The sequence below is a fragment of the Amphiprion ocellaris genome, chromosome 4 (assembly GCF_022539595.1).
Source record: "Amphiprion ocellaris isolate individual 3 ecotype Okinawa chromosome 4, ASM2253959v1, whole genome shotgun sequence".
NCBI classification, from domain to species: domain Eukaryota; kingdom Metazoa; phylum Chordata; class Actinopteri; family Pomacentridae; genus Amphiprion; species Amphiprion ocellaris.
The window spans coordinates 8,879,151-8,903,221 of record NC_072769.1 but is presented as its reverse complement, the minus strand read 5'-3'; the positions used below and the strand labels follow the sequence as shown (position 1 = coordinate 8,903,221).

The 24,071-nt window shown below is 38.0% G+C and overlaps 4 protein-coding genes, 2 non-coding genes and 1 pseudogene across 13 annotated transcripts in view; 6 read left to right on the top strand and 1 right to left on the bottom strand.

The window, feature by feature from the left end:
• The first annotated feature begins 579 nt into the window (after positions 1-579).
• On the top strand, positions 580-794 carry LOC111583522 (small nucleolar RNA U3). Its single transcript, XR_002747425.2, has one exon. It is a non-coding gene; the product is annotated as a small nucleolar RNA U3 (small nucleolar RNA).
• Positions 795-1,468: 674 nt separating this feature from the next.
• Positions 1,469-1,684, top strand: LOC111583518 (small nucleolar RNA U3). Its single transcript, XR_002747422.2, has one exon. It is a non-coding gene; the product is annotated as a small nucleolar RNA U3 (small nucleolar RNA).
• Positions 1,685-2,272: 588 nt separating this feature from the next.
• Positions 2,273-2,469, top strand: LOC111583521 (small nucleolar RNA U3; annotated as a pseudogene).
• A 478-nt stretch (positions 2,470-2,947) lies between these two features.
• Positions 2,948-11,725, top strand: vps37a (VPS37A subunit of ESCRT-I). Its single transcript, XM_023292651.3, has 12 exons — positions 2,948-3,403; positions 5,023-5,097; positions 5,635-5,752; positions 7,269-7,372; positions 7,649-7,874; positions 8,332-8,402; positions 8,590-8,717; positions 8,823-8,881; positions 8,993-9,061; positions 9,526-9,669; positions 9,748-9,836; positions 10,195-11,725. Exons 1-11 carry the CDS (start codon positions 3,294-3,296, stop codon positions 9,826-9,828), a joined length of 1,185 nt encoding a protein of 394 aa, XP_023148419.2. The 5' UTR covers positions 2,948-3,293; the 3' UTR covers positions 9,829-9,836; positions 10,195-11,725.
• A 1,370-nt stretch (positions 11,726-13,095) lies between these two features.
• On the top strand, positions 13,096-17,648 carry nsmce1 (NSE1 homolog, SMC5-SMC6 complex component). 4 transcript variants are annotated; one of them, XM_035958331.2, is made up of 8 exons: positions 13,096-13,299; positions 14,537-14,654; positions 15,279-15,395; positions 15,550-15,627; positions 15,979-16,125; positions 16,483-16,599; positions 17,014-17,140; positions 17,477-17,648. In XM_035958331.2, exons 2-8 carry the CDS (start codon positions 14,604-14,606, stop codon positions 17,509-17,511), a joined length of 672 nt encoding a protein of 223 aa, XP_035814224.1. In that variant the 5' UTR covers positions 13,096-13,299; positions 14,537-14,603; the 3' UTR covers positions 17,512-17,648. The 4 variants fall into 4 exon arrangements, with proteins under 4 accessions (XP_035814224.1, XP_035814222.1, XP_035814223.1 ...); XM_035958329.2 differs by having other exon boundaries at positions 13,097-13,299; positions 15,274-15,395; XM_035958330.2 differs by having other exon boundaries at positions 13,097-13,299; positions 14,533-14,654.
• caly (calcyon neuron-specific vesicular protein) overlaps positions 15,984-24,071 on the top strand; it is a 41,759-nt gene continuing 33,671 nt past the window's right edge. For 3 of the 5 annotated variants that reach the window (XM_055009879.1, XM_055009874.1, XM_055009878.1), the window contains exon 1: positions 24,002-24,062. The gene's annotated coding sequence lies outside the window, so the exon portion shown is untranslated. Of the gene's footprint in view, positions 16,126-24,001; positions 24,063-24,071 lie in introns of those variants that run through there. The other 2 variants (XM_055009876.1, XM_055009877.1) reach the window with 2 other exon arrangements.
• LOC111583505 (trace amine-associated receptor 13c-like) lies at positions 17,645-19,669 on the bottom strand. The gene has a single exon (XM_023292646.3). It carries the CDS (start codon positions 19,525-19,527, stop codon positions 18,532-18,534), a length of 996 nt encoding a protein of 331 aa, XP_023148414.1. The 5' UTR covers positions 19,528-19,669; the 3' UTR covers positions 17,645-18,531.

Below are 24,071 nucleotides of genomic sequence, written 5' to 3'. Positions count from 1 at the left end.
AACAGTTTCAGTTATACCGTTGTATCAAAAGTATTTGCGACAAATGCTGTTTCTGTGTTTTGTGGCTTTTAAGATGAATTTGCCATCAGGTCTAATGATGTTAACTAAAGGGAGATGTTATTTAGTTTTTATTATTGGTGTTTAGCACTGTGTTTAGAAAACTGCACAAACCTTTTGTCAAATTGTAGGAAAAAATGATTTTCTTAATTAATCATGTGCCATTTATTACATAAAACTGAACTTTGAGAAACTGATACTGCACTTCTCACCATTTCCTTCTATTTTAAAACTTTAGCTATTCATTTTTTTTTTTAAATCAGAAACTGAATGTGATGATGATGTTTGCAAAAAAAACAACTTTTGCATAAACTATAATAAGCACTATGGTGACTATTTAGTAATGTGTTTAGTTTTGGACAATAATTAATGAAACAATGGTGCAGAAAGCAGCAATTGTGTTTTTGCACAAGTTATCTTGTTATTAACTGATCGTTTTGATCATATTTGGCAACAGAGATGAACCCTGATTAAGAATGATTGTGCTGCAAATGTCTTCCTGTTCCCATCATCAGTGTTGTTAAGACTATACTTTCAGGGATCATTTCTATAGTTTCTGACTTGAGAAATGTGTTTCTAGAATGTATGGTCTCGCCAACCACGATGATGAGTTGTGATATTCTCTTGTGAGCATGAATCTGATGGAGAATCTTGTTTATTATGTATGTTCTCTGTCATTGATGATTGTTTTTTGCTTTCTTGGGGAGCAATGAAGAAGGGAATATGTTCAGAGTGGTAGCACAAGTTTGTTTAAAAATACAGTTTCTACATCTTGGAGTTCTCAATAGAAATGTTTTCTTCATGTCATTACTTAACTGTCTGTATAAAAATTGCAGTATATGTAGTAAACATGAGTTTGAACAGTATTTAGGTTAATATATTCTCTTCTCTGAAGGCTGTTGTTTGCTTCCCTGTAGAGGAATTACTCAAACAATGTGAAGGGTATTAGTGTTGTAGCATACAGCAAATGAGTTACTTTAAGTGTTAGATATGAATCAGACTGAATAATGATTCTCTTTATGCTGAATATTGGCATTGATGAATGTTCTTCCTTCCCTCTGACTCTGTGACCACACTGTTTGCAGAATTGTGCCACTGATGAATATTTAGCTATGGAAGCCTTTGAGACATAAATTGATGTAGCAGTGTAGTGGACATTCAAAACTGATGTGTATAAGATTATGCAGCTACATGAGGATTGACATGACTGTCAAGGATGAAACAGAATTATCAAGAAAATAGTAAGTGACAATTGAATTCAGCTGTTCACGTTAGGCTTCCTACAAAAGTAAGGTAGTTTTTCCTTTACTGAGTCATCTGAAGCAGATAATGATTAGCTCCTGTACCTCTGAACCCTGAGTGAGAATGACACTGCTGTGAATGAGATGCAGTTTTAAACCTCAGTTCAACTAAGACTATACTTTCAGAGATCATTTCTATAGTTTCTGACTTGAGAAATGTGTTTCTAAAGTGTATGGTCTCGCCAACCACGATGATGAGTTGTGATATGTCCTTGTGAGCATGAAGCTGATAGAGAATAATGATTTGTTTCATATATTGTCTATCATTGATGATTGCTCATTGCTTTCTGGAGGAGCAGTGAAAGAGGGAATATGTTCAGAGTGGTTGTACCAGCATGTTCAAAAGTTTCAGTTATACCGTTGTATCAAAAGTATTTGCGACAAATGCTAATTCTGTATTTTGCGGCGTTTAAGATGAATTTGCCATCAGGCCTAATGATGTTAACTAAAGGGAGATGTTATTTAGTTTTTATTATTGGTGTTTAGCACTGTGTTTAGAAAACTGCACAAACCTTTTGTCAAATTGTAGGAAAAAATGATTTTCTTAATTAATCATGTGCCATTTATTACATAAAACTGAACTTTAAGAAACTGACACTGCACTTCTCACCATTTCCTTCTATTTTAAAACTTTAGCTATTCATTTTTTAAAATCAGAAACTGAATGTGATGATGATGTTTGCAAAAAAAAACCCTTTTGCATAAACTATAATAAGCACTATGGTGGCTATTTAGTAATGTGTTTAGTTTTGGACAATAATTAATGAAACAATGGTGCAGACAGCAGCAATTGTGCTTTTGCACAAGTTATTTTGTTATTAACTGATCGTTTTGATCATATTTGGCAACAGGGTTGAACCCTGCTTAAGTGTTTGTGTTGCAAATGACTTCCTGTTCCCATCACCAGTGTTGTTAAGACTATACTTTCAGAAATCGTTTTTATAGTTTCTGACTTGAGAAATGTGTTTCTAAAGTGTATGGTCTTACCAATCATGATAAGACCATGATTTGAGCATAAAACTGACAGAACAATGTTTTTTTCATATGGTCTCTGTTGTTGATTGTTCATTGCTTTCTTGCAGAGCAATGACGACCAGAATACGACCAGAGGGGCAGCAGAAGTTTGTTTAAAACTACAGATTCTGCACTTGTAATCTTTCAATACTAAAGCTTTGTTTTTTTATTTTTAAATCTCATTTCTTCCTCATTTCCAGTGAGTACAAGTTTGTGAAAAATACATCAGTTAATACAACAATCAGGCATACCATTATGACCACTGACCGGTGAAGTGAATAACAATGATTATCTCTTCATCGTGGGACCATGTTCGTGGGTCGGATATATTAGGCAGCAAGTGAACATTTTGTCTTCAAAATTGATGTGTGAGAAGCAGGAAAAATGGGCAGATGTAAGGATTTGAGCGAGTTTGACAAGGTCTCAGTCAAAAAGATGACCTTTCTCATGCTGTTTAGATTTTATTTCCGTGTATATTACAGTATATTTCAAGTTTGAGGCGTCTTATAAATCTGACACATTTTATTGCGAAAAGCTGCGTCTTACGTAGACCTGTTTCGTGACGTAATACGTAAATAAGTTGATCAGGCTGTTATTAGCTCGGTTGTTTTCCTGCTTTGGTATCATCATTCGCTTCGGTTACATTAATGCCAGGGCTATAATGACATACAAACACGGAGTCAAAACGGTACTGAGATTTTATCCGACATACTAGGATATGCCATCCGACTTTGTAACGTAATTGCAACGAAAGCCTCGTGTGGACAACAAACTGAATCTTTAGTCAGCCAGCTAACCGGGGTTAGCACCATAAACCTCCAGTCTGTGTGCTGCTCATGCACACGTTCTCTTCCAGTTCTTCGTCTGTACTCGGCCTCGTATTCTACCACCACTTTCAGTCCGTGGTTTCGCCAGGAGAGAATGAACTGGCTTTTCCCCCTGTCCAAAGGCTCCGGACCTCTCCCTCCTCTGAACAGCCTACAGCAACAAAGACAGCGGCAGATCGAGTCGCTGAAAGCCGCTCACCCCAGGTAACGACGACCCGTCACCTAAACACCAGCTGTTCGTTAGCTTGGGAGCATTGTTTTATCCAACACAGAGCGCGTTCCCAACAATGTTTTCCAGTCACTTTAATCAAAAACACGTTGGCCCAGTTCACATACGCAGCTCTTGTTTACTTAGCGCAGCGAGCCACCTGGTACACAGTCAGGGGGAAAGTACATTATGCTAACAACTAGCTTATCTTTTGCTAATGGTAATACTTAGCCCTGCTGTTATTTAAATATGTTACAACGATGACACACGAGTTAACGTGAGCTCACATACACTGCTTTAAAGACCCCTAGCGTGTTCTTTAAACGTCTAATGTTTGCTAACGTGTCCTCGTAGCTAACTAGCTAGATGTTTTCGCCAGGGAGCTAAGTTAGCTGGCTTGCTAATCAAGTCAGCCAGTGACAGTTACAGTGGCTATTTTTAGGTTTGAGGACAGAAGTTGGGAGCTGGTTGGCCGTGTCCTGTGATCATTCTGTTGTTTGTCACGCCAACTTGTCACGCGTGTAGTTTTAGGATGAGCTTGTTACTTGGATGTGGAGATTAAAGTATTAGCCTTTGTTTACCGAGAAGTTCCGTTACCTCAGTGACCATGTGTTTTATCTTTGTACTCAACTAGAGACAAACTGTTCTCATAGTCATCTCTTTCAGCTACATGCTGCTGTAAAGTATGCCAAGTGTGTGACTTAGAGAAAATGGGATTATTCACTCCTGTGAAGGAGCCATGCGTTTCAAGTGCAGTTCATGGGATTTCAGAGCTAATGTACTATGACGAATGCTGCTCATACCATGACAGTGATGTAGAAAAAAGATTTTGTACTCTGACACCTGTACAGGACCAGCCTTTATGTCTGGACTTCTTGACATTCACCTCTCAGCTTTGTAAAGAAGGTGTGGATTGTTGGAAAACCTATTATTAATTTCAACGCCTATATCAACAACATCACCGTCGCAATTGGCATCATCGCAATTGGCATGAATTCTTTATTGAAATGAATCATAAAAACAGTGTAACGTTGTTGGTGTAACGTGGAGATACTACAGCGAGTTGAGTAAATATTGGGATCAGCATTGAGATCAGTGAACATGAAAGTTTGTTGTTATAAAGTATTGGTGAACATTGAAGTCTGATTCTAAAATTGGAAAACGTGAACATCGAAAGAAAACAGAACTAATTTTCTGAGATAAAATATTTTTACTGAAGATTGGATATAAATGCAGCTGTCCTGTTAAAATATACATTTTAGATGCCCTCTAACATTAGCACAGCTTTATACCAGTAAATGCCATAAATACATCTGTGAGGAAATGTAATTATAAAATATCTTTGAAGAAGTTATACTTATGCACTAAACAATATCTTCTTTATTTTAGAAAACCAGTTCTGACACTGGTTTCTCTCTTCTTTTTTTAAATAACTGTAGTTATTGGGTGAGGAGATGCTTTAAAGACCTGTTTTAACAAATCAGTCACTTTCTTTCCAGATTAGCAGAATTTTCATGAACTTTGATGCTACATTTTCTAAATAGATTATGACTGAACATGACCATAAATGCCTGATTAGAGATAATTACATTTCTGTGCTCCTGTTTCTCCACAGCCTGGCAGAAATCCAGAAGGATGTGGAGTACAGAATACCATTCACTGTCAACAACTCCACCATTAGTGTTAACATGTGAGTAGATCTTTGCACATACACTCCCAATGTTGGATTGTCAACAGCAGGTGGTGGAACTGCCTCATAGTCAATGTGTACCTCATCCTCTGATGTGGTTGAAATTCTGACTTCAGTTTAAATGCTCCACTGATGCAGCTACATCCAAAGGATTGCTAACATTACAGTAGAAACAACACAGAGAAGAATGAGGTGTCAAGAAAAACTAGAACAGCCAGTTAACCACCTAAACAACATGTGTCATTGGCTTTAGCCCCTACAGTGTGAACTAGTCAAACTCTGCATGCTTAAGAGAGCCCACATTCCTTCCGTTGATGCTAAGACTTATACTTTTGTCACCTGTGAAGCCTCAGACAGCATAAGACTGCTGTATGAAGACTAAGGTTGGGAGGACTGGACTAAACTAGGTTCTGTTACTGGATAGGTCAGACATGTCCAGAGCGTACGCTGCTTTTCACTCTTAGTCAGCTGGGACATGCTGCAGCAGCCCTCTGTATATAAAATGAATAGAGCTTGTATTTTGTCTCTTTCTTCCAGTCTGCTGCCTCCTCAGTTCCCTCAGGAGAAACCAGTTGTTAGTGTCTACCCCCCCGTTGGTCATCATTTAGTTGACAGCAATAATGGCACCATGATCACGAGCCCCCTCATCACTAATGTAAGTAGTTGTCTCAGCTCAAGGGGTGTATTTATTCAATTTTGTGATGTGAAACAGTCCGGTAAACCTTAAGCCATTTTGTTGGCTGGAGAGACAGCTGCAACGTATGCAGATGAGCACACTAATACAAGTACATGCATTATTGGTCCTGTTGACTCTGGATTTAATATTTAAAAAGAGATTTTGAATCAGTGTGTTGACACTTCTACTCGTCTACACATCTACCCACCTTATCAGTGGTAGAGATTGAATAACATGATTTTGACTGCAAACACTGACAATTTTTCTTGATGTTCCTTTACACTGTTGCTGATTTACAGTAACATGGTTTTCATACATGTAAAGTTTTAAGAGAAACCCCAAAAAATGCAACACATGAGAGAGACAGCATCGCTGTGGGAGCAGCATGGCAAGCGAAAAGGAAAGATCATTGCTTTTGGTAGGGTCCAAGGTACCGAAATCTCACGTCTGACTAAAACTGAAACCAAAATGAGTCAGGCAAAGTAGGGTGATTTCCACAACTAAACAGTATGTGTTTGAAAGACTGAGACATGTGAACTGAAAAGAAAAAACTGCAGTTTTGCAGAACAGAGTTTTTTAGTCCACATGCTCTGGTGTTTTGACCATGATATTGTTCATGATATTGGGTTTACTTGGATGATACAGTTTGTTTTTTTGTTTCCTGTATTCACGATTTCATCAATCTGCTCCCTTCTGTTTTTGTCTAAAACATAGGATAAGGTTTATCCAGTTTTTTATCACAATGGTACACACACATGAAAACATGCTATAAAACCCTGATAAGAGGAATTAGCGTGTACCAAGCAGCAGTTACCGCATCCTGCAATGTGGGGTGTTAAGGGAATATTTATTTACTGTTACAGTAATGTATTCTGAATAAAGACAAATATAGCACGTAATGTTTTTGGAAATAATGTCTATTCTTTTTAACATGTGGAGAATAATCATTTGTTATTTCCACACGTCATCTCTATACTCGGGGTTCAGACGATGATGCAAATGATAAGTGATTGGGCAGATCAAGAGTGGGGTTATAGAGCAGAAATCACAAATCAGTAACAGCTCACTTCTGTTATGCATAGAGTGAGTGAGGTTGTCAGTGCAGGCTTGTGTGATGTTGTCGTGCTCTTCCTGAAAGGCTTATTGATCATAGATATTAGAGGACATGTAAGCATACTTATAAAGTATGCCAGCCCAAAACCGAGTCATGGAGCAAAATCTGATTACTGAGCAGCTGCATGTAAATGAGTTTTATAATAATCAAGTTAATCAGTTCTCCATATTTGTCTTTGTTAGCCTGTGTTGTTTTTGTTTTTTTCACATCAAATGTGATTCAATGTAGAAACATCAACTTGTTTTTTTTTCTTGCTTCTATTTTCTCCATTAAACCCTGCTGATTTAATTTAAGTTCTTTTGTTAATTCAGGCTTTTGCATTATCTGTGATGTTATTCTAATTTTCCATCAAGTATTTAGTGTGTCTCGTATATGTTTTAGTTTGGGATGCACTCCGATCTGGGTAAAATCATTCAAAGTCTGCTGGACGAGTTCTGGAAAAGTCCTCCTGCCTTGATGTCCACTGGCCCTCCTGGTTTTCCATAGTGAGTCTCCTTTTAAATTCATTGAGAATATCAGAAACCTGTTTCTACGTACTCTCTCATTATGTTCTCAAAAAGTTCAGTTCTTCTTATTTAAGTGTTTTTCTATATGGTTTTATTTTAACGCAGCAAGTAGCTCTGAAAAGCTGTTAATTTTTATACAGGAGTCTGGGGCTATTTTAACTGAATGATTTTTCACTTCTAGATAAATTGTGTTTAATTTCATTTATATAATACATTTGTTCTGTTTGTTTTTCCTCTCCCCAATTACGGCAACAGCATTTACAAGCAGTCAGGCATCGCTCCCTACCCCACTCAGGCTTACCACTATGGTCCTCGCCATGTGGGTCCCAGCCAGACACCGCCTCCTGGTCCAGGCCCAGCACCATCTCTAGCCCCTCCGAATTACCCGGGGGTTGATAGTGCCCATGGGCCGCCTCGAGCTCCAGCCCCGTACGGACTGATTTCTGACCTGCCATTACCTGTACCTACCACAGACTCACAGGTACGCTGTTGATGGATAATATACACAAGTAACCTGGTGACGTCCGTTCTGATACAAAAACACAGAGATGTGAAATAAACATTTTGAGAATGAAGTGTAATGAATTTAGATCTGGAGGTGTGTACAGTGCTTGCCATTCTTCAGTAAAATGAAGCAAACTGCTCAGCTTCAGTGTACTCTAAAAGACCAAAGTCAAGCATTTGACAGTTTGCAAAGTTTTAGTTTCATCAAACCACATAAAAAAGAATTCGAAGTGGTAGAATAAAAATCTTTGAAGCGCTGACACTCTTGGCAGCTCAAGATTTTCCAGCCCAGTTAAGAACTCATTGAAGGGGAGATGCCGGCCTTCGGTTTAGATAGTTTTCTTGGAACTGATTGGATGAGTTCAGGCAAATCTAGCGTCCACTTAAATTCACTAAAGAATGTGACATGACTCTGTTACCACCGTCTCTTTCAGGCTGGACTGAACGGACACATGTACAAGATGCCTGAGATTCCGGAGACATTTCCTGAACTCTGTGACTTGAAGTAAAGTATTTCAGAATACTATCAACATAAGATGTCTTTGATATTTATTATTCAGACACTGTTATGTTATGTCATAATGAGTGTTTGAAAAAAGCAATTTTAAAAGCATTGATGAATTTTCCTTCTTCTTTCTACTCACTGTTATGTATCTATCTGTGTGTCCACCTTTTCCTTCATGCCACTCTAGTCTTACCCAGTTGTCGGATATGTCTGAAAATGAGGATGTGTTGCTGGAGTTCTTTGTGAGTTTGCCACAACTCAAACAGGTCACCAGTGATAAAGAAGAGCTGGTCACCAGTATAGTGGACATGGCTAGTAAGTTCCTCTATTGTCCCTTACCAGACAACAAGGTGTTCATGGTCAGTCAGAGGAGCTTTACTTAAGTTGAGTGTTATAAAGAATCTTTTTGTCATTTCTCAGAGAAAAACCTTCATATGGAGCCACAGCTGGAAGGAAAAAGGCAAGAGATGCTCTACAAGGTTAGCTCTTTCATTACATTTCTTTTTTCACTCACACACAGTGCACTGCAAACACTTTCATGCCTTTGTCATGCTGCTCATAATGTGTGTTTTTGTCTGTTGTGTTCACAGTATGAACAGCTGACACAGATGAAATCGGCCTTCGAGACAAAGATGCAAAGACAGCATGAACTCAGTGAGGTAAATAGCTACACTAATGGTTTCATTGATAATCTATGTTGAAATCAGATGCGTGTTTTGGATTGTTGCTCTTATTGCAGTTATTTTTAGCATATCAGTGACCTATACTGACGATTTCAGTTGTTGCATGGCTTGTAGGATGTCAGAAATATAGTACCTTTAACTCAAGCTTAGCATATTCAGCTGGCCTGTGTCAGAGAATATGTATTTTATTTTTCTTTTTGAAGAGCCTTTATTCTTTTTATATGGGAACGTGCTGTTACTGCCAATTAATGATATTGCTCTTGATAAGTAGAGAAGTCTAAAGCCACATTATTTTTGTTTTATAAAATGAAACAAATCTAATAAAGGAAATGTTGTAGAGTTCAAAGAAAACGACCTAAATATGTTGGAATACGTTCTTAAACTCCACTGACATTTTCTGTCTCTGGTTTTATCATTTTGTGTTTGTAATCTCTCTCCAGAGTTGTAGTCTAAGCACTCTACAGGCTCGGTTAAAAGTTGCAGCCCACCAGGCAGAAGAGGAGTCGGAGGAGACGGCTGAAAACTTCCTGGAGGGTCGCACCGATATTGATGAATTCCTGACTAACTTCATGGAAAAGAGAACGGTGAGCAGCCAGGAAGAAGTGCAGTGTACTGTATAATAGTAGAAGAGGAAGACTGATGGTTTTTATGTCAATTTACAGCTTTGCCACAGCAGACGGGCCAAAGAAGAGAAGTTGCAACAATCCATCAACACACATGGACAGTTTCCTACCAGCCATTAGAACACAAGGTATAACACACAAGTACAGTCTTTGTGAAGACCCGCAGTGACATTCACTCCCTAACCCCTAACTGTAACCCTTACCATCACAACTAAGTGGGTACCCCTACCCTTAACAGAATTACAACCCGAAAAAAGGCCAAAATTGAGCCAAACATGTCCACAAAGGCAGTTACTAAGCAAAACACACAACAGTGACATCAGTCATTCATTTTGCAAAGTGAAACTGGTGTTTCTCAGCTCACAGTTTCACAACAGAGCTTGTGCTTGTTGTTTACAACTAAAAGTTCCCCCTTTAATCAGAGAAATCTGATGTGTTATGATCATCTGTCCAATCTCCTCCTCATTTTATATCTGTGATCCTCAGGTTTGGTGTTTTCTCAGCAAACTGCTGCCAACTAAAAGGAAAAAGACATTGAAGGGGCCGAAAAGCACACTGAGTCAACAATGGGCACTTTGGAGAAATAAGAAGATAGCAATGGCAATGCTGGGCTAAAATAAGAAGCCCGCTGTGTCCAGATTTGAGCTTCAAAAGAATACTGTTGATGTTGGATTGCGTGAGAGCAAGATGGAGAAACTATCGCGTCACCACAGGAGGCCAAAACTGGGAGAATGAGCAACACATGTCTAGATGTTCCAGTCACATTACTAAGGACTGATCACATTGTGGATTTCATTTTTTTTTTTTTTGCAATTCTGTTTGTCCAGTTTTGACTTGACGGTGATGACAAGAGTTTAGTTTCCTTCTGGATTTATGTCACATAGCTCAGTTAGGAGCAACACCTGCACTTGATCAGAGTGTTTGGTGACATCAACACATTTGGAAGGAAGTACAAATTGCTTAGCACAGTATTCCCAATCTTGCATTTTTCCATGCAGTGAGCAAGTTAATATCACTTTGAAATTGTTTTGAAATGCTAGTGTGAGTGTCTGTACTATTCATCTCTGAGATCATTGTCCGGTCCTTGCTTTATTTTCCCACAAAGGAGATGCTGTGCAGCCGTTGCACGCTCATTTTTCTGCTTGCATTGGAAATGTTGTTCTAGACATTGACAGAAATTAATTTGGGATTTGACCACAAAGGAAAAAAGCAAGGACAGGACACTGCTGTCAGGAGACCTTTAAGTCGGGCTATCAAAACTGTGCGTTTTAACTGGGAAATGGTTGATTCTTTATCAGGTTGTTGGGTTTCCCACTTTGAATAAATCCTGAGTGCAACATGATTATCAGTGTGTTTGCATAAACATTTATATTTCGTTTGAACATGTTAAGACAGCACTCGGATCACCGTGTACTCATTTGTGTACTGTATGTCATAATAGACGTTTCAAAATCAAAGTCAACCTAAACCAAACAGCAGACCAAATAGCATGTAAAAGTTGTTTGTTTTTAGAGTTACTGTATCGAATTTTTCTTGTCACACTGTAAACCGGATGCTGACATGATTCGCGGTTGTGATTTATCTTACTCAGAAACAAACCAATTAAGTCCTTTTTCCATTTTGTGTTCCACAGGTCAGACATTTCCTGCACAACACTCTACACAATGTAAATGTTTTTGTACCACTGTTACATGAATTCTAGGCTTTTTACTGCTCACTTATTGAGTTATTTGTATGAATGCAAACATACTGATTGTCACTTTGCCCCAATATGCACCGTTAAGACAGCCCGACTATATTGTGCCGCCTTTTGAACTTGAAATTGCTGATGAAAATCCTCAGAAGATATGGGATAATATTGAGGAATATTAGATTAAATGCTGCAGTAACACTCGATGGCATTTGGATACTGTATTTAAATAATGTTAATAATAGGCTGAATTGTAATCAAAGACTCAGACACCTTGTATTATATGTTCTTATTTAATTTGTTAGAGTAATAAAGCATTTAGAGTAACTCCTGTTAACATGCTGTTTGACTGTAACCATTGTTACACTGACACTTTAGTTCAGGAACCTTGTACAACCCTAAACGCTATGATTTAGTATAGATTTTACATTTGTGGGTGCTTAAATTCAACATAAACACTCTTTAGGATTTACTCTTTCAGCTCAATTGTTCATACTTAGAGTTTGACATTTTTACATACCTGCTGCTGATCTAAAGCTCCCAATTGCGTCCCAAAAGATGCATCTGCTGCCTGATGTTACATAGTGATGTGTAATTTGTTTTAGACATTATTTATTTTACTCGATGGAAAGGTACAGCAGAAAAACTTTGAGGCTGTATTTGTTTCAACATTTAAAAAAAGTCCTTATTGTTACGTAACAGTTGCTGTCTTGGGCGTCCTCCTAACAAAGCATGGTCACACACCTCTTTAACAAGTAAAACCAGTGGCACAGTCATATGAAAGCTTTTCAAATATATTCCAGTTTAAACATGATGAAAACTCTTCATGAGTGAAAATGTATCAAAGGTTAAAACGCTGGATCGGCCCATTTCTGGACATCCATGCATTTAAGCGACTATTGATTTCTGGTTGCTATTACTATCAGTTACTGACCCAGTTTCCTCAGTATTTATTCTTTGCTTGTGTCTCAGCTGTTTGTTTTTTGTTACTATCCTGTTTTCTCACCCCAACCAGACCAGGCAGATGACCACCATCCCTGAGTCTGGATCTGCCGGAGGTTTCTTTCTGTTGAAGGTAAGTGTTTTCTTAACCCTGTTGGCAAAAATAATCATTACATTTGTTAGGTTTTGTTAGGTTTACGGTCTTAATCGTACTGTGGGAAGTGCGTTGAGACTACCTTTGTTATGACTCTATAAATAACACTGAACTGAACTGGGGGGGAAAATTATTTTAGCAATAATTCATAATTGAAGCATAATTGAAGTATAATTGTGGAATAAAATGATATTTTCTTAGCAAGACAAAAGTACATATAATCAATGGAGACGCAACGATTGTTTAAGGAATGTGTACCGCATTGTGGTCTGTTGAAAAAGAATGGTGGAGCAAAAAGTACTCCATCAGGTACTGTAACATATTTGTTACAGTACCTTTCTCTCTGAAAGGTGCTGTAACAAATAAAGTAACACAAAAATGATACACATGTAAAGTGAATACTGTAATTATGTATGTAAATTGTATCACTAGTGAACTGTCAATATAATTACATTGCTACAAATATAAACATTGGAAATGAAAGTGTAGTTCTGTTTTTAATAAAATATGAGCTTTTTGTGTTGCGCGGTGTAGTGCACCTGGTCCTCCACAGCAGTAAGTGGCAGTAAATCTCCACGCATAACTGCTGGAAATGTGTAAGACGAAGAAGAAGAAGCACGAGGACAAACACGGAAGGCGCGCAGGAAAGGAGAGCGCGAAGAGCAGGAGATGAGTTCATTTATTTATTTATTTTTATCTCAGAAAAGAAAAGCAGCTCGTTTCTCTAAGTGCTTTTAAGGAGAGTGGCTGTAAAACAGAACCGCAAATAACCGACGTCAACGGACAAATTTCCACGGTGTCGCAGGTTAGCAAACAGCCGTTGAAACGTGTGTCTGTATTAATATACCGTTAATTAGCACAATGGCTAAAAGAAGAATGACACGGTCATTGTTAAAACATAATAGCTTCAGGTTAATTTAGTCACTCAGGTATTGGTCCGCAGACTTAATGTGCTGTCATGGTCGTGGAAATGTGTTGCTGTTTAGTTTGCAGTTGTCAAACAGTTCTAGTGACTTAAAGATCCCCTCCAGACAAGGACAACACAGTTTTTGGCTTCGGATAGCACTCTAGATCTAGCTTTGTACTCATCGTACAGAGTTTTATGGCCCTCATTTAAAAGAGTTAAAACAGCTGTGCCTTGTGTAGTTCTCAGCAGTTGCAACACACTGCAGACCGAATATCTGTTTTTGGTCAATGCCATCATTTGCATTTCTTTTTGCAAGCAAATTTTCAGCATTTTTATGCAGTTCTTCTTTCATGTTGGTGTGCACATGTAGAGCCTGCATGATGACTAACTCTATGTCTTACACAAAGTAAAAAAAAAAAAAAAAAGGACTTTATGTCACCAAAAACTCTTTATTCAAGGTAAATTATGATATAGTAGACAGAGATTTCTTCTAGATTAAATGGGAACCATGCGAGTTTTGTATCGAGCAGCATAAAAAGTTGTACCATGGTGTTTCAACTTTCCTTATGTTCTTAATGCACTTCCTGTGACTATTGCACTTACACACATTGCAGTGTTGATGTTGAGACGATATAATGTGTAACCTTAGCTAAACAGTTAACAGGTTGTACAATAATTTTGAAGGATGTAGTTTGGGATGTTATTATTTTCATCTATTTTTTTTTAGCACAAGCTAGGTTACAGTTATTGGTTACTTTATTTGATAAAACTGTTCACTATTTTGATGGGTCATTTATACACCATAATAGCATGAACATAATAACTAAATCAACTATCAGAAGGTTGGTGCTAACTAAATACTATTTCTACTATATAAACTTTGTACGATCATGAAATTGGACCAAGAAAAATAAGTGGAAAATGCAATAGATGTGAATGTGGACGATATTTGCTTGTAAAAATGACCAGAAAGATTAATGGATGGTTCAGTTCCTATAAAGCTCTAGCACCATTGTTTACACAGAACAAAGCCCCTGTCTGTTCCTAGATCCAGATTGTTTTTGTTAAGATCTATCTATCCATATACCGTAAGTTAAAAACTGTACAACCACCCTTACTTTCTGTGTCCAGAAAGATGTCACGACAGATGGGAGACAGTCATCGCAGGTTTTTACAAACCATGATGGCCAGCGGCATCATTGATGAGTCGGGGGCAAAGGCACTCCATCAGCATTGTTGTGAAACACACAGCAGTGAGTTATTTCCTATTACATATACACTGTAATGGGTTGATTGTCAATCCAGAATTAGTCAGACTGCATCTCTGTGTCTGCCAACTGGAAGCAAATAGGTCAAGATCTGCCAGCAAAAAGTCTTCCTAGCAAGGATTATGCTCATTTTCATATTTCAGCAGGGTTTTATATCCACTATATGTACTATTAATTTATTAATTCACTCACTTTATGAATACAAATGTAATTCCATGAATACATCAGTTTTTTGTTGCTGTTTTTTTTCCACCAGTGTTGCTGAAAATGATAAATTAGCCTTTAAATAGTGAAGACTTTCAAAACTCAGGGGGAAAATTAGATGACCTTAAAAAGAATCACTTGTTGATGCATGCAGGCATCTTTCAATGTGTTTATCTTACTGCCCAATTTAATATCTCCATATTCAAATCTCCAAAATGACTGTTAGACTAACTAGAACAAAAGTACTTTACATCTGAAACAACAGATGTTAGATGCTTGCCAAGTTTGGAATTAATTGGTCTTTACTGGGAATATATATCACAGAAAAGCTGCAAATGTGAGAGCCACAGCTAAGCTTTCTTGAAATGAACAGTCATGGTTGTTTTTGTCTTTTTTGTAGCACAGTATGCGCCAGACAGACTGGACGATTTCATTGATACCATCAACTCAAAGCTGCAGCCGATGTTCATGCAGATTAGAAAAGGGATGTCTGAAGACAATGGTCACCAGCATTATGCCTTGGTAAGTGGCGTTAACTCCAGTGTCAGGTCTGCTGTGTCAGGCCTGTTACATAATCAGTAACTCTTTTAAAGTCGCAAGGGCTTGTTTTTGGTTAGGCTTGAGAGGATTTTTACAATGACATGTTTAATTACAGTTTCACTTTAATTCCATCCAGGTCAACATGGTTGAAAATGATGTCACCAGGATGTCATCAGATTATGCTGACAATGAACTAGAGCTGTTCAAGAAAACGGTCAGTACAATTCACAGAAGTAAAACCTTCAAAACAACATTGATAGACAGTTGTACTAGATGTTTTTCACAGGACAGTTTCTACTTGTATTTTTTAAGGTTATTGTTATAACGCAAATGAAACTCTGAGACAGCAGCTTGTTGTCATGCTGTGTAGATCCTTCTTAACAGTGCAATTATACATTTGTAATTTAGGACAGACAGCATGTTGTGCATGCCACTGTTGATTGGTTAAATGAAACATTTTCAGTTGTCTGCGCTGTATTTCACTTGTAATACACATATACAGTAAATTAGTAAAATCAATTTTTAAACTAGTGTGTTGTGAATAATATGAACTTTTGGAATTCAGATGGACCTGATCGTGGGCTCTGAGGATGGCAAGGCCTCCTCCACTGATATTCTCAACAGCACTGACTCCATGACCACCAAAAAGCTGAAGAAGAGTGAAATAGAGCACCTCTTGAACAGACTCGTGCAGGACAAATGGCTCAGTGAGGTAAAATACAGTGTCTCCACCTGGATTTCAAGGTTACATTTGATTTGTGCATATTTTCTAGGTAAACAGACTCATGTTTGGTTGAGCATTTTCAATGCTTTCACTCATTTCACTTCCGTTATGGTCCTTTTTTTCTGTATAGCAAGTTCAGCTCAGTCAAAATATCTTACTTATTAGCCAGTTTCTTTTGTTTCAGGTCACAAATATGAAACTACATTTACAATCTAGATGTCATTTTCAATTTAAAGCAATTTAAATTTCATTCACAAGTGTAGTGACCGGATCAAAACCAGAGCAGTCTCTCTCTGTCTTGCTCTCGCTTCGTTGATGTGTTTGGTGTGCCATTTATTAACTCAGAAACGGGGCGAATACACCTTATCCACCAGATGTATCATAGAGATGGAGCCATATATTCGTGCAATGTATCAAGACCAGGTGAAAGTTTGCCACATCTGTCACGCCATTGCTTTCCAGGTAAATGTTACCTTTTTCCTTCTTTACAGCAGCTTTGTTTCATCTCCCCTTTGCCTGTCAGATAAATACCTGAATAAATTCAATCACTAATGTCATATGTATGAAGTAGAAATGTTGTGTTACTGTAGTTATATGACTACAAGCATTTTTGTATATTTCTAATTCAAAGACATTTACAATATAAATTTCAGTTCTTTTGGTTCCAAAAGTTTGAATCAAATGATTTTACTGTCTGAAGATTTTAGATGTTGCTGCAGTAAAAACATGCAGTAAATAATGCAGTGCTTTTTTCTGACAGATTCACTGTAAATGAATTTTTACAGCCTAAGAAATGTTTTTAATAGAATTGTGTGACAATGTTTGTGTCTTGTTTGCTCACAGTGTTATCTCATCTGAACAACTTTATGTTTTCAGTGCCAAATTTGTGAGAATCCTACATGTGGCATAAAAATCCACAACCCATGTGTGGCCAGATACTTCAAAGGAAGAACGGAGCCACGATGTCCAGCTTGTGAGGATTTTTGGCCACATGAAATTCCTGGTATTTATAGTTAATTTATAGATACTGTTTGTGCACGTTACCCCTTTTAAAAATGGATAGTCCTGAATACTTGGTGAACATAGGTCACCTTACAGATTTTGTTATGATTCGATTATGCATTCGACTAGACAATTCATGCTGCAGTATATTGATCTGCTACTGGAACCCTCTGAATGAAAGAGATGAAGACAAGTGAATCACAGAAGACTTAAATGTCGGCCACAATTAACAAATATTCTCTTCTGTACTTCATTTTAATATATATGTGAATGGCAAGTAAGTAGAAGAAGACTTACTGCATACACACTGCTAATGTTCTTGTTCTTTTCATTGCAGAAGTCAGACGGCCTCGTTCTCAGTCCAGAAGATGAGGACATGAGCATCAACTGTGTTTTTTGTTTGTATAAATTTGAGGTTATTTTCTTGTAAAAGTTTGTAATACACCAAGTTGTTATTTTAAGTGTTGATATCAACATTAGTTACACAAAATAAAATACATTTCATCAAATCCCTTTATTATGTCAGTCTGTTTACACACATTCATCATGTTCATTGCGTACTTTTCTGCCTGATACCTCTTTTATGTGCCACTTTAAGATCAGTTATCAAAAACATTATTCTCTTTGCATCAAGGTTCTTAATTTGACAGAAATTAAGCAGTTTTGTAACAAGAGTTTCAAGGTTTTAAAAGGTCAGAGGAAAAACAGGCCTGTATAGATGAGGGCGGTTTGGACATTAGTGTTGCTTAATATTGACATGAATAAATCATTGATTCGCTGACATAAAGATGAAATGCATTTGAATAAAAATGCTACAAAATGTTAACGCAATGTATGAAAACACCCACTTACAATCAGAAAGAAACTCGGTGACTAAGACAATAGCTAACTCACAACAATGCAGTTTTTATGTTGCTAAACTCTCTGCAAACATTTGTTAGAACATCATTGTAAAATTGTGATAAAACAAATCAAGCTTGAACCACTGATAAAATCAACTTTAGGCAGGGTAGGAATTAAATGTATTTAGCATGGTGTTTATTGGCTAGGTAGTATTACTTTGTTATTACAAAAACTGATTACTTCCTACATTATATCGGCAATAAATATTTTCATGACTGAAATGACATCCAATGTTCAGTTTTAGCTGTTTCACAAATGACTTACATGTTAAATCACATTGCAAATCAGTTTCCTTCAGATCAGCTGAACAGCTCTGGATTAAATGTTTGCTGAATAACATTCTGGTGACAGACAGTGGTACAAATGAAATAATGCTTCTATGTGAAATGCATTTTTTTCAGCAACATATAACACATGCTAGCATCACTTATGAACAGAAGTTTCATTTTGCTGTTTTCCCTCATGGATCATGAAACGTGTATGTTGACTTTAAAGTATGTTTGCCTGAGAGGAGTCCTTCTCTAGTATCTTCAGGGTGACTGTATACTTGATTGCTTTTCTAAACCACGGATAGAAAAAGGCATAAATCAGAGGATTCAGACAAGAGTTGAAGTACACCAACCAGGACACAATGGCCCAGGACGAAGCACTGTTTGAGATGTCTTGTCCTGCTACAGAAGGATAATAATAAGGACAGAAAGTCATCAAAAACACTAATATCACAACACCAAGAGTCCTGGCTGCTTTTTTCTCTGATTTCTTTGCAGTGATTGTTGCCGTACTGCCTGCAACAGTTGTAATATGAGACTGCATAGCTCGAGCCTGAGACACGGCTGCAGCAAACACTCTCATGTACAGAACGACAATGACAGAGCAGGGGCCAATAAACGTGAAAACAAGGTCTACAGTTCCAGAGATATAGTCAATCACCACCAAACACTCTCCGTAGCAGGAGTTGTATCTGTCCGGCTGCCTCAGGTGGTCCTTTAAGACCAGCCCGTTGTACAGCAGTGAACAGGTCCAGCACAGACTTACAGACACCTGAGCCCTGCTGTGAGTGATTTTGCTGGGATATTGCAGAGGATAACAAATAGCTACGAAACGGTCCATCGATATGAGCACCATGTTCCCCACAGAGGCCGAGGTGAGAGTGAAGCCGATAATGTACGACAGAGCACACATGAGGTCCCCCAACAGCCAGCAGGTTTCTATGAACCGCACCGTTTCCACCGGCATCACCAGCAGCCCGACCAGCAGGTCTGAGATGGCCAGGGAGAGGAGGAGGACGTTGGTGGGGGTGTGGAGCTGCTTGAAGTGGGAGATGGAGATGATAACCAACAGGTTGAGGGCTACGGTGAGCACAGAGATGGAGGACAACAGTGTGTAGAGGAGGGCGACCTCTGAGTGAGAACGTCTCAAACCTCTGCAGGACAAGTTGAGCAGCTGAGGGTAGCAGAGTTCAGCTCCGTCCAGGTTGTCCATCATGCAGTAGTGAAGAAAGCTTTTGTCAAGCAGCTCTCTGATCCTAATTACACATCGTGTAGCTCATTCTACTCTAACATTTTTCCCTGCTCCTCCTCAGCTCCCTAGTTGTCCTCCTCATCACCATTTGCTCTTCTCTGCCACATCCTTTCTGTCTACTCCTACTTTTGTCACCTCCTTCTCTGTCACCTTACTCATTTTTTTTGTCTTCTCCCTGACTTTTTCCACCTTTCCTCCTCCCCTTTCCTCTTCTCCTGTCATCACCCTTTTGTATGATGCAAGACATGGATTTCATGTATTCAGATGATAGTTTTAAATTCTTCAACTTTTGAACCAGTTTTCAAATCACTTGCTGTTTACAGACATCCTTGATGAATATTGTTGATATTTTTGAGAGAGCCACATAAAGGACAGCTAATAATAAATATCAGCATTTGAACGCTGTTGACATACAGTATGTTGCTTCTAGTCTCTCAAATAGCACTTTTTTATGCATTTTGTGTTAATAATAGTAGTTAATAATCATATTGTACTGTAAATCTCCAAATAATGAGGTTTAAGAAACATTTCAGTACACCAGGAGTTATGACATGTAAAAAGAGGGAGAAACAGACTTTGTTCCACTTCTAGGTTAGCAAAGCATCAGATTTAAGCAGAATTTAGACTTTTTTATGTTGCACATAACAGGTCAGATCAAGTGGATTTAATCTTCCCTTCAGAGGCCTTTTCAAATAATGCAACATGCAGACATGTTTAATCTGCTGAATATTGCTTACTATCACTATTGATAGTGGAAAACATGGCATCAGGACTAAGTGAAAAGGGAGATAAATGACCACCTGATACTTCAGGAGGACTTCTTGGATTGTGCTAAACTCTGCTCTCTGTTCTTGTCTATGTGTTTATCCAAAGCATACTGAGAGATTTCTGAGTACTCCAAGTTCAGTTTCTTCACAAACAAAAAGGGAATTCATTACACTCAAAACTACAAGGAGCCACAGCTATGTTTTGTACCTGAGAATGCTTGAGCTTCCTTTGATCCCTTCATTATTAGGATCAAAGACACAAACCCAAACTTTTCTTCCTGCATGTCTCAACTAGAGCAGCTTGGCCAGAAAATACAGGGATCACTTTGTGAGTTGACCACTCATTAGCTTGTATCAGTTAAATTCTCACTTCTCAGAAGATGTGAAATACTGTATTAAAGGTTACTTAGGGCATTTAGTTCTTCTTAATAGGACATGTCTAGATGGTGCACAGATTCCAAGAGTTTCCAGCAGCCAGATGGTGCTCCGCTGAAGAGAGATTGTGACTGGATACTAGAAGCACTTTTTGCCGTGTTGTTTGTTTAGTTAGGCTGAGTTGAGATCACTTTAGGAGTATTTTTCCATCGTTCTTTGTGTGTTTGCTGCACCCTTTAGCAGTATGATCAGGCCTTTTACACAGAGGTTATTTAGACATATTGCAATAGAAGAAGCAGAGGTGTGTTATCGCTGGATTCCTGATTTTGTGTATGCTGGGTCACTTGGATAGAACAGAGCCATCATTAATGTTATTCATCTGTTCAGCTGATTATGTTGACTACTTAAATTCTCCTTCATCTTAAATGTGTCTGCTCATGAACCTTTCCACCATTGCTTGGAGAGACCTGTCATCTCTTGAAAGCTGAAATAATCTAATGAATGGCTTTTTGGAATACACAATAAAATAGTTGATTTGCATTTTTTAGACTGAAGTTCATTGTAATCTGATCCTGCTCAGTGTTTAATGTTCATCTCCCCGTCAGATTGGTTTTCAGAAGTCTTTTAGGTCAGTTTTCGACTTTTAACTACTTGGCAACAAGTTGTGAAACAGCAGAAAGTCACATTTACTTGCTGTAACTTGTTTTTCTCTCTGACATTTGTTTAATTTTAATTGCAGAAGTGACTTTAGATACAGTACGTTGATGTGGAACATGGTTGCATCATGTGTTGTTGCTGAAGTGTGTTTATTAACACCTTTGACTTTAATTCTCCTGTGGTTCGATGTGTATCCGACATTATGATGAGGTGTAAATATGCCCCTGTGGTACGCAACAGAATCAACAGCTTTGATGTTTATTTTGATGTGACGAAACTAATTTATTATCTAGGGTGCTGATGACTTTGTGGAGTTTAACTTTTGTCTCAAATGGTACAAAATTCACTGTAAAATGCAAAATACATAATACAGTTTTAGATATTTTTACCACACTCAACCAGGATATTAATTATTATACTTACAGTATACAATGAGTCCATCTATGTGTAACATCATTTATATATCTAAAAATTCTAAATTGTATCATCTGACAGCAATTACATGACTTCTGAGTTTACCATAGGGTGTTTACCGCTGATGAAAATTTAAAAGCAAAGAGTTTAGATTTACTAGACTAAAACTGCATTCCCACAATAAGAAGCCAATGCAACAAAATTCAGTCCACCGTTCATTACTGAGATTCAGTGTTTTTATTATTTTCCATACTTTGTTTGTCCACCTTTATCTCTGATGACCGTCTCAATTCTCCTCAGCATAGGAGATACCTTTGTTGCATAAATTTCTGGAGAGACACTTTCTTTTAGGTGGTCTTTGCTGGAGGAGTCGTGTTGGTCTGCCTTTGTCTTTAAAATACCTCTAAAGTGTGCTAAAGTTGCCCCCATAATGGTATCCATTTTTTCCTGTTGTTTTTCTGATTATGTATGATTTTGTAATTTTGTGCTTTGAATCATTGTCATGCTGGAAGATGTGTGGTCAGTGTTATTCACATTCCGACGACCATTGCCAAGGCCCGTCTATCTGGCTCCTCAACGATGGTCGTTGGGAGCCAGGGATTGACAATAGGGGTCGTTGAAATGTGAGTTTCACCGAGCCCTCGTATGCTAATGATGGTCATTAGCATGAGGCACTTCACGAGTCATTCTGCTGAGTAGTTCTTTTGGGGAATTTTGAAAGGACCTGATTGTAAATTGGGGAAAGATGATGTTGCAGACCACCCCCCCCGTTCAGAGATGGCTTCTCCACTTTGACATGGATGGCTTCTTTCACACCTGTCTCAAAGCATCTGTCCTCCCTGTCCAAAATCTGAACATTGGTGTCCTAAAATGAGTGTCCCTCTTCCTTGAGGTGAAGGAAGACAGGATTCGGCGGGCTTCCTTCAAATTAATGGATTTTTCAATTCCTAGCACCATTGTTTACACAGAACAAAGCCCCTATCTGTTCCTAGATCCAAGAAGAGTTAACTTAAGCACACTTTGATTTATTGGATTTTAACCGTTTATAACCTCAACTTTCCTCTGACATCTCATTGTAGGAGTTTGTTGTTTGCATGTGCATTGTGTAACCATGTGATTGTTGAGTTTAAGATTGTTTTTGTTAAGATCTATCTATCCATATACTGTAAGTTAAAAACTGTACAACCACCCTTACTTTCTGTGTCCAGAAAGATGTCACGACAGATGGGAGACAGTCATCGCAGGTTTTTACAAACCATGATGGCCAGCGGCATCATTGATGAGTCGGGGGCAAAGGCACTCCATCAGCATTGTTGTGAAACACACAGCAGTGAGTTATTTCCTATTACATATACACTGTAATGGGTTGATTGTCAATCCAGAATTAGTCAGACTGCATCTCTGTGTCTGCCAACTGGAAGCAAATAGGTCAAGATCTGCCAGCAAAAAGTCTTCCTAGCAAGGATTATGCTCATTTTCATATTTCAGCAGGGTTTTATATCCACTATATGTACTATTAATTTATTAATTCACTCACTTTATGAATACAAATGTAATTCCATGAATACATCCGTTTTTTGTTGTTGTTTTTTTTCCCACCAGTGTTGCTGAAAATGATAAATTAGCCTTTAAATAGTGAAGAATTTCAAAACTCAGGGGGAAAATTAGATGACCTTAAAAAGAATCTCTAATTGATGCATGCAGGCATCTTTCAATGTGTTTATCTTACTGCCCAGTTTAATATCTCCATATTCAAATCTCCAAAATGACTGTTAGACTAACTAGAACAAAAGTACTTTACATCTGAAACAACAGATGTTAGATGCTTGCCAAGTTTGGAATTAATTGGTCTTTACTGGGAATATATATCACAGAAAAGCTGTAAATGTGAGAGCCACAGCTAAGCTTTCTTGACATGAACAGTCATGGTTGTTTTTGTCTTTTTTGTAGCACAGTATGCGCCAGACAGACTGGACGATTTCATTGATACCATCAATTCAAAGCTGCAGCCGATGTTCATGTAGATTAGAAAAGGGATGTCTGAAGACAATGGTCACCAGCATTATGCCTTGGTAAGTGGCGTTAACTCCAGTGTCAGGTCTGCTGTGTCAGGCCTGTTACATCATTAGTAACTCTTTAAAAATCACAAGGGTTTGTTTTGGTTAGGCTTGAGAGGATTTTTGCAATGACACATTTAATTACAGTTTCACTTTAATTCCATCCAGGTCAACATGGTTGAAAATGATGTCACCAGGATGTCATCAGATTATGCTGATCAAGAAAATGGTGAGTGAA

Bases quoted from the DNA above. Each gene is read 5' to 3' on its own strand.
- vps37a (XM_023292651.3), top strand. From the start codon at position 3,294: ATGAACTGGCTTTTCCCCCTGTCCAAAGGCTCCGGACCTCTCCCTCCT. The intron at 5,098-5,634 runs GTGAGTAGATCT...TCTTTCTTCCAG, and splicing joins TCCACCATTAGTGTTAACAT to TCTGCTGCCTCCTCAGTTCC. The intron at 5,753-7,268 runs GTAAGTAGTTGT...TATATGTTTTAG, and splicing joins CGAGCCCCCTCATCACTAAT to TTTGGGATGCACTCCGATCT.
- nsmce1 (XM_035958329.2), top strand. From the start codon at position 14,537: ATGTCACGACAGATGGGAGACAGTCATCGCAGGTTTTTACAAACCATG. The intron at 14,655-15,273 runs GTGAGTTATTTC...TCTTTTTTGTAG, and splicing joins TTGTTGTGAAACACACAGCA to CACAGTATGCGCCAGACAGA. The intron at 16,600-17,013 runs GTAAATGTTACC...TTATGTTTTCAG, and splicing joins GTCACGCCATTGCTTTCCAG to TGCCAAATTTGTGAGAATCC.
- LOC111583505 (XM_023292646.3), bottom strand. From the start codon at position 19,527: ATGATGGACAACCTGGACGGAGCTGAACTCTGCTACCCTCAGCTGCTC.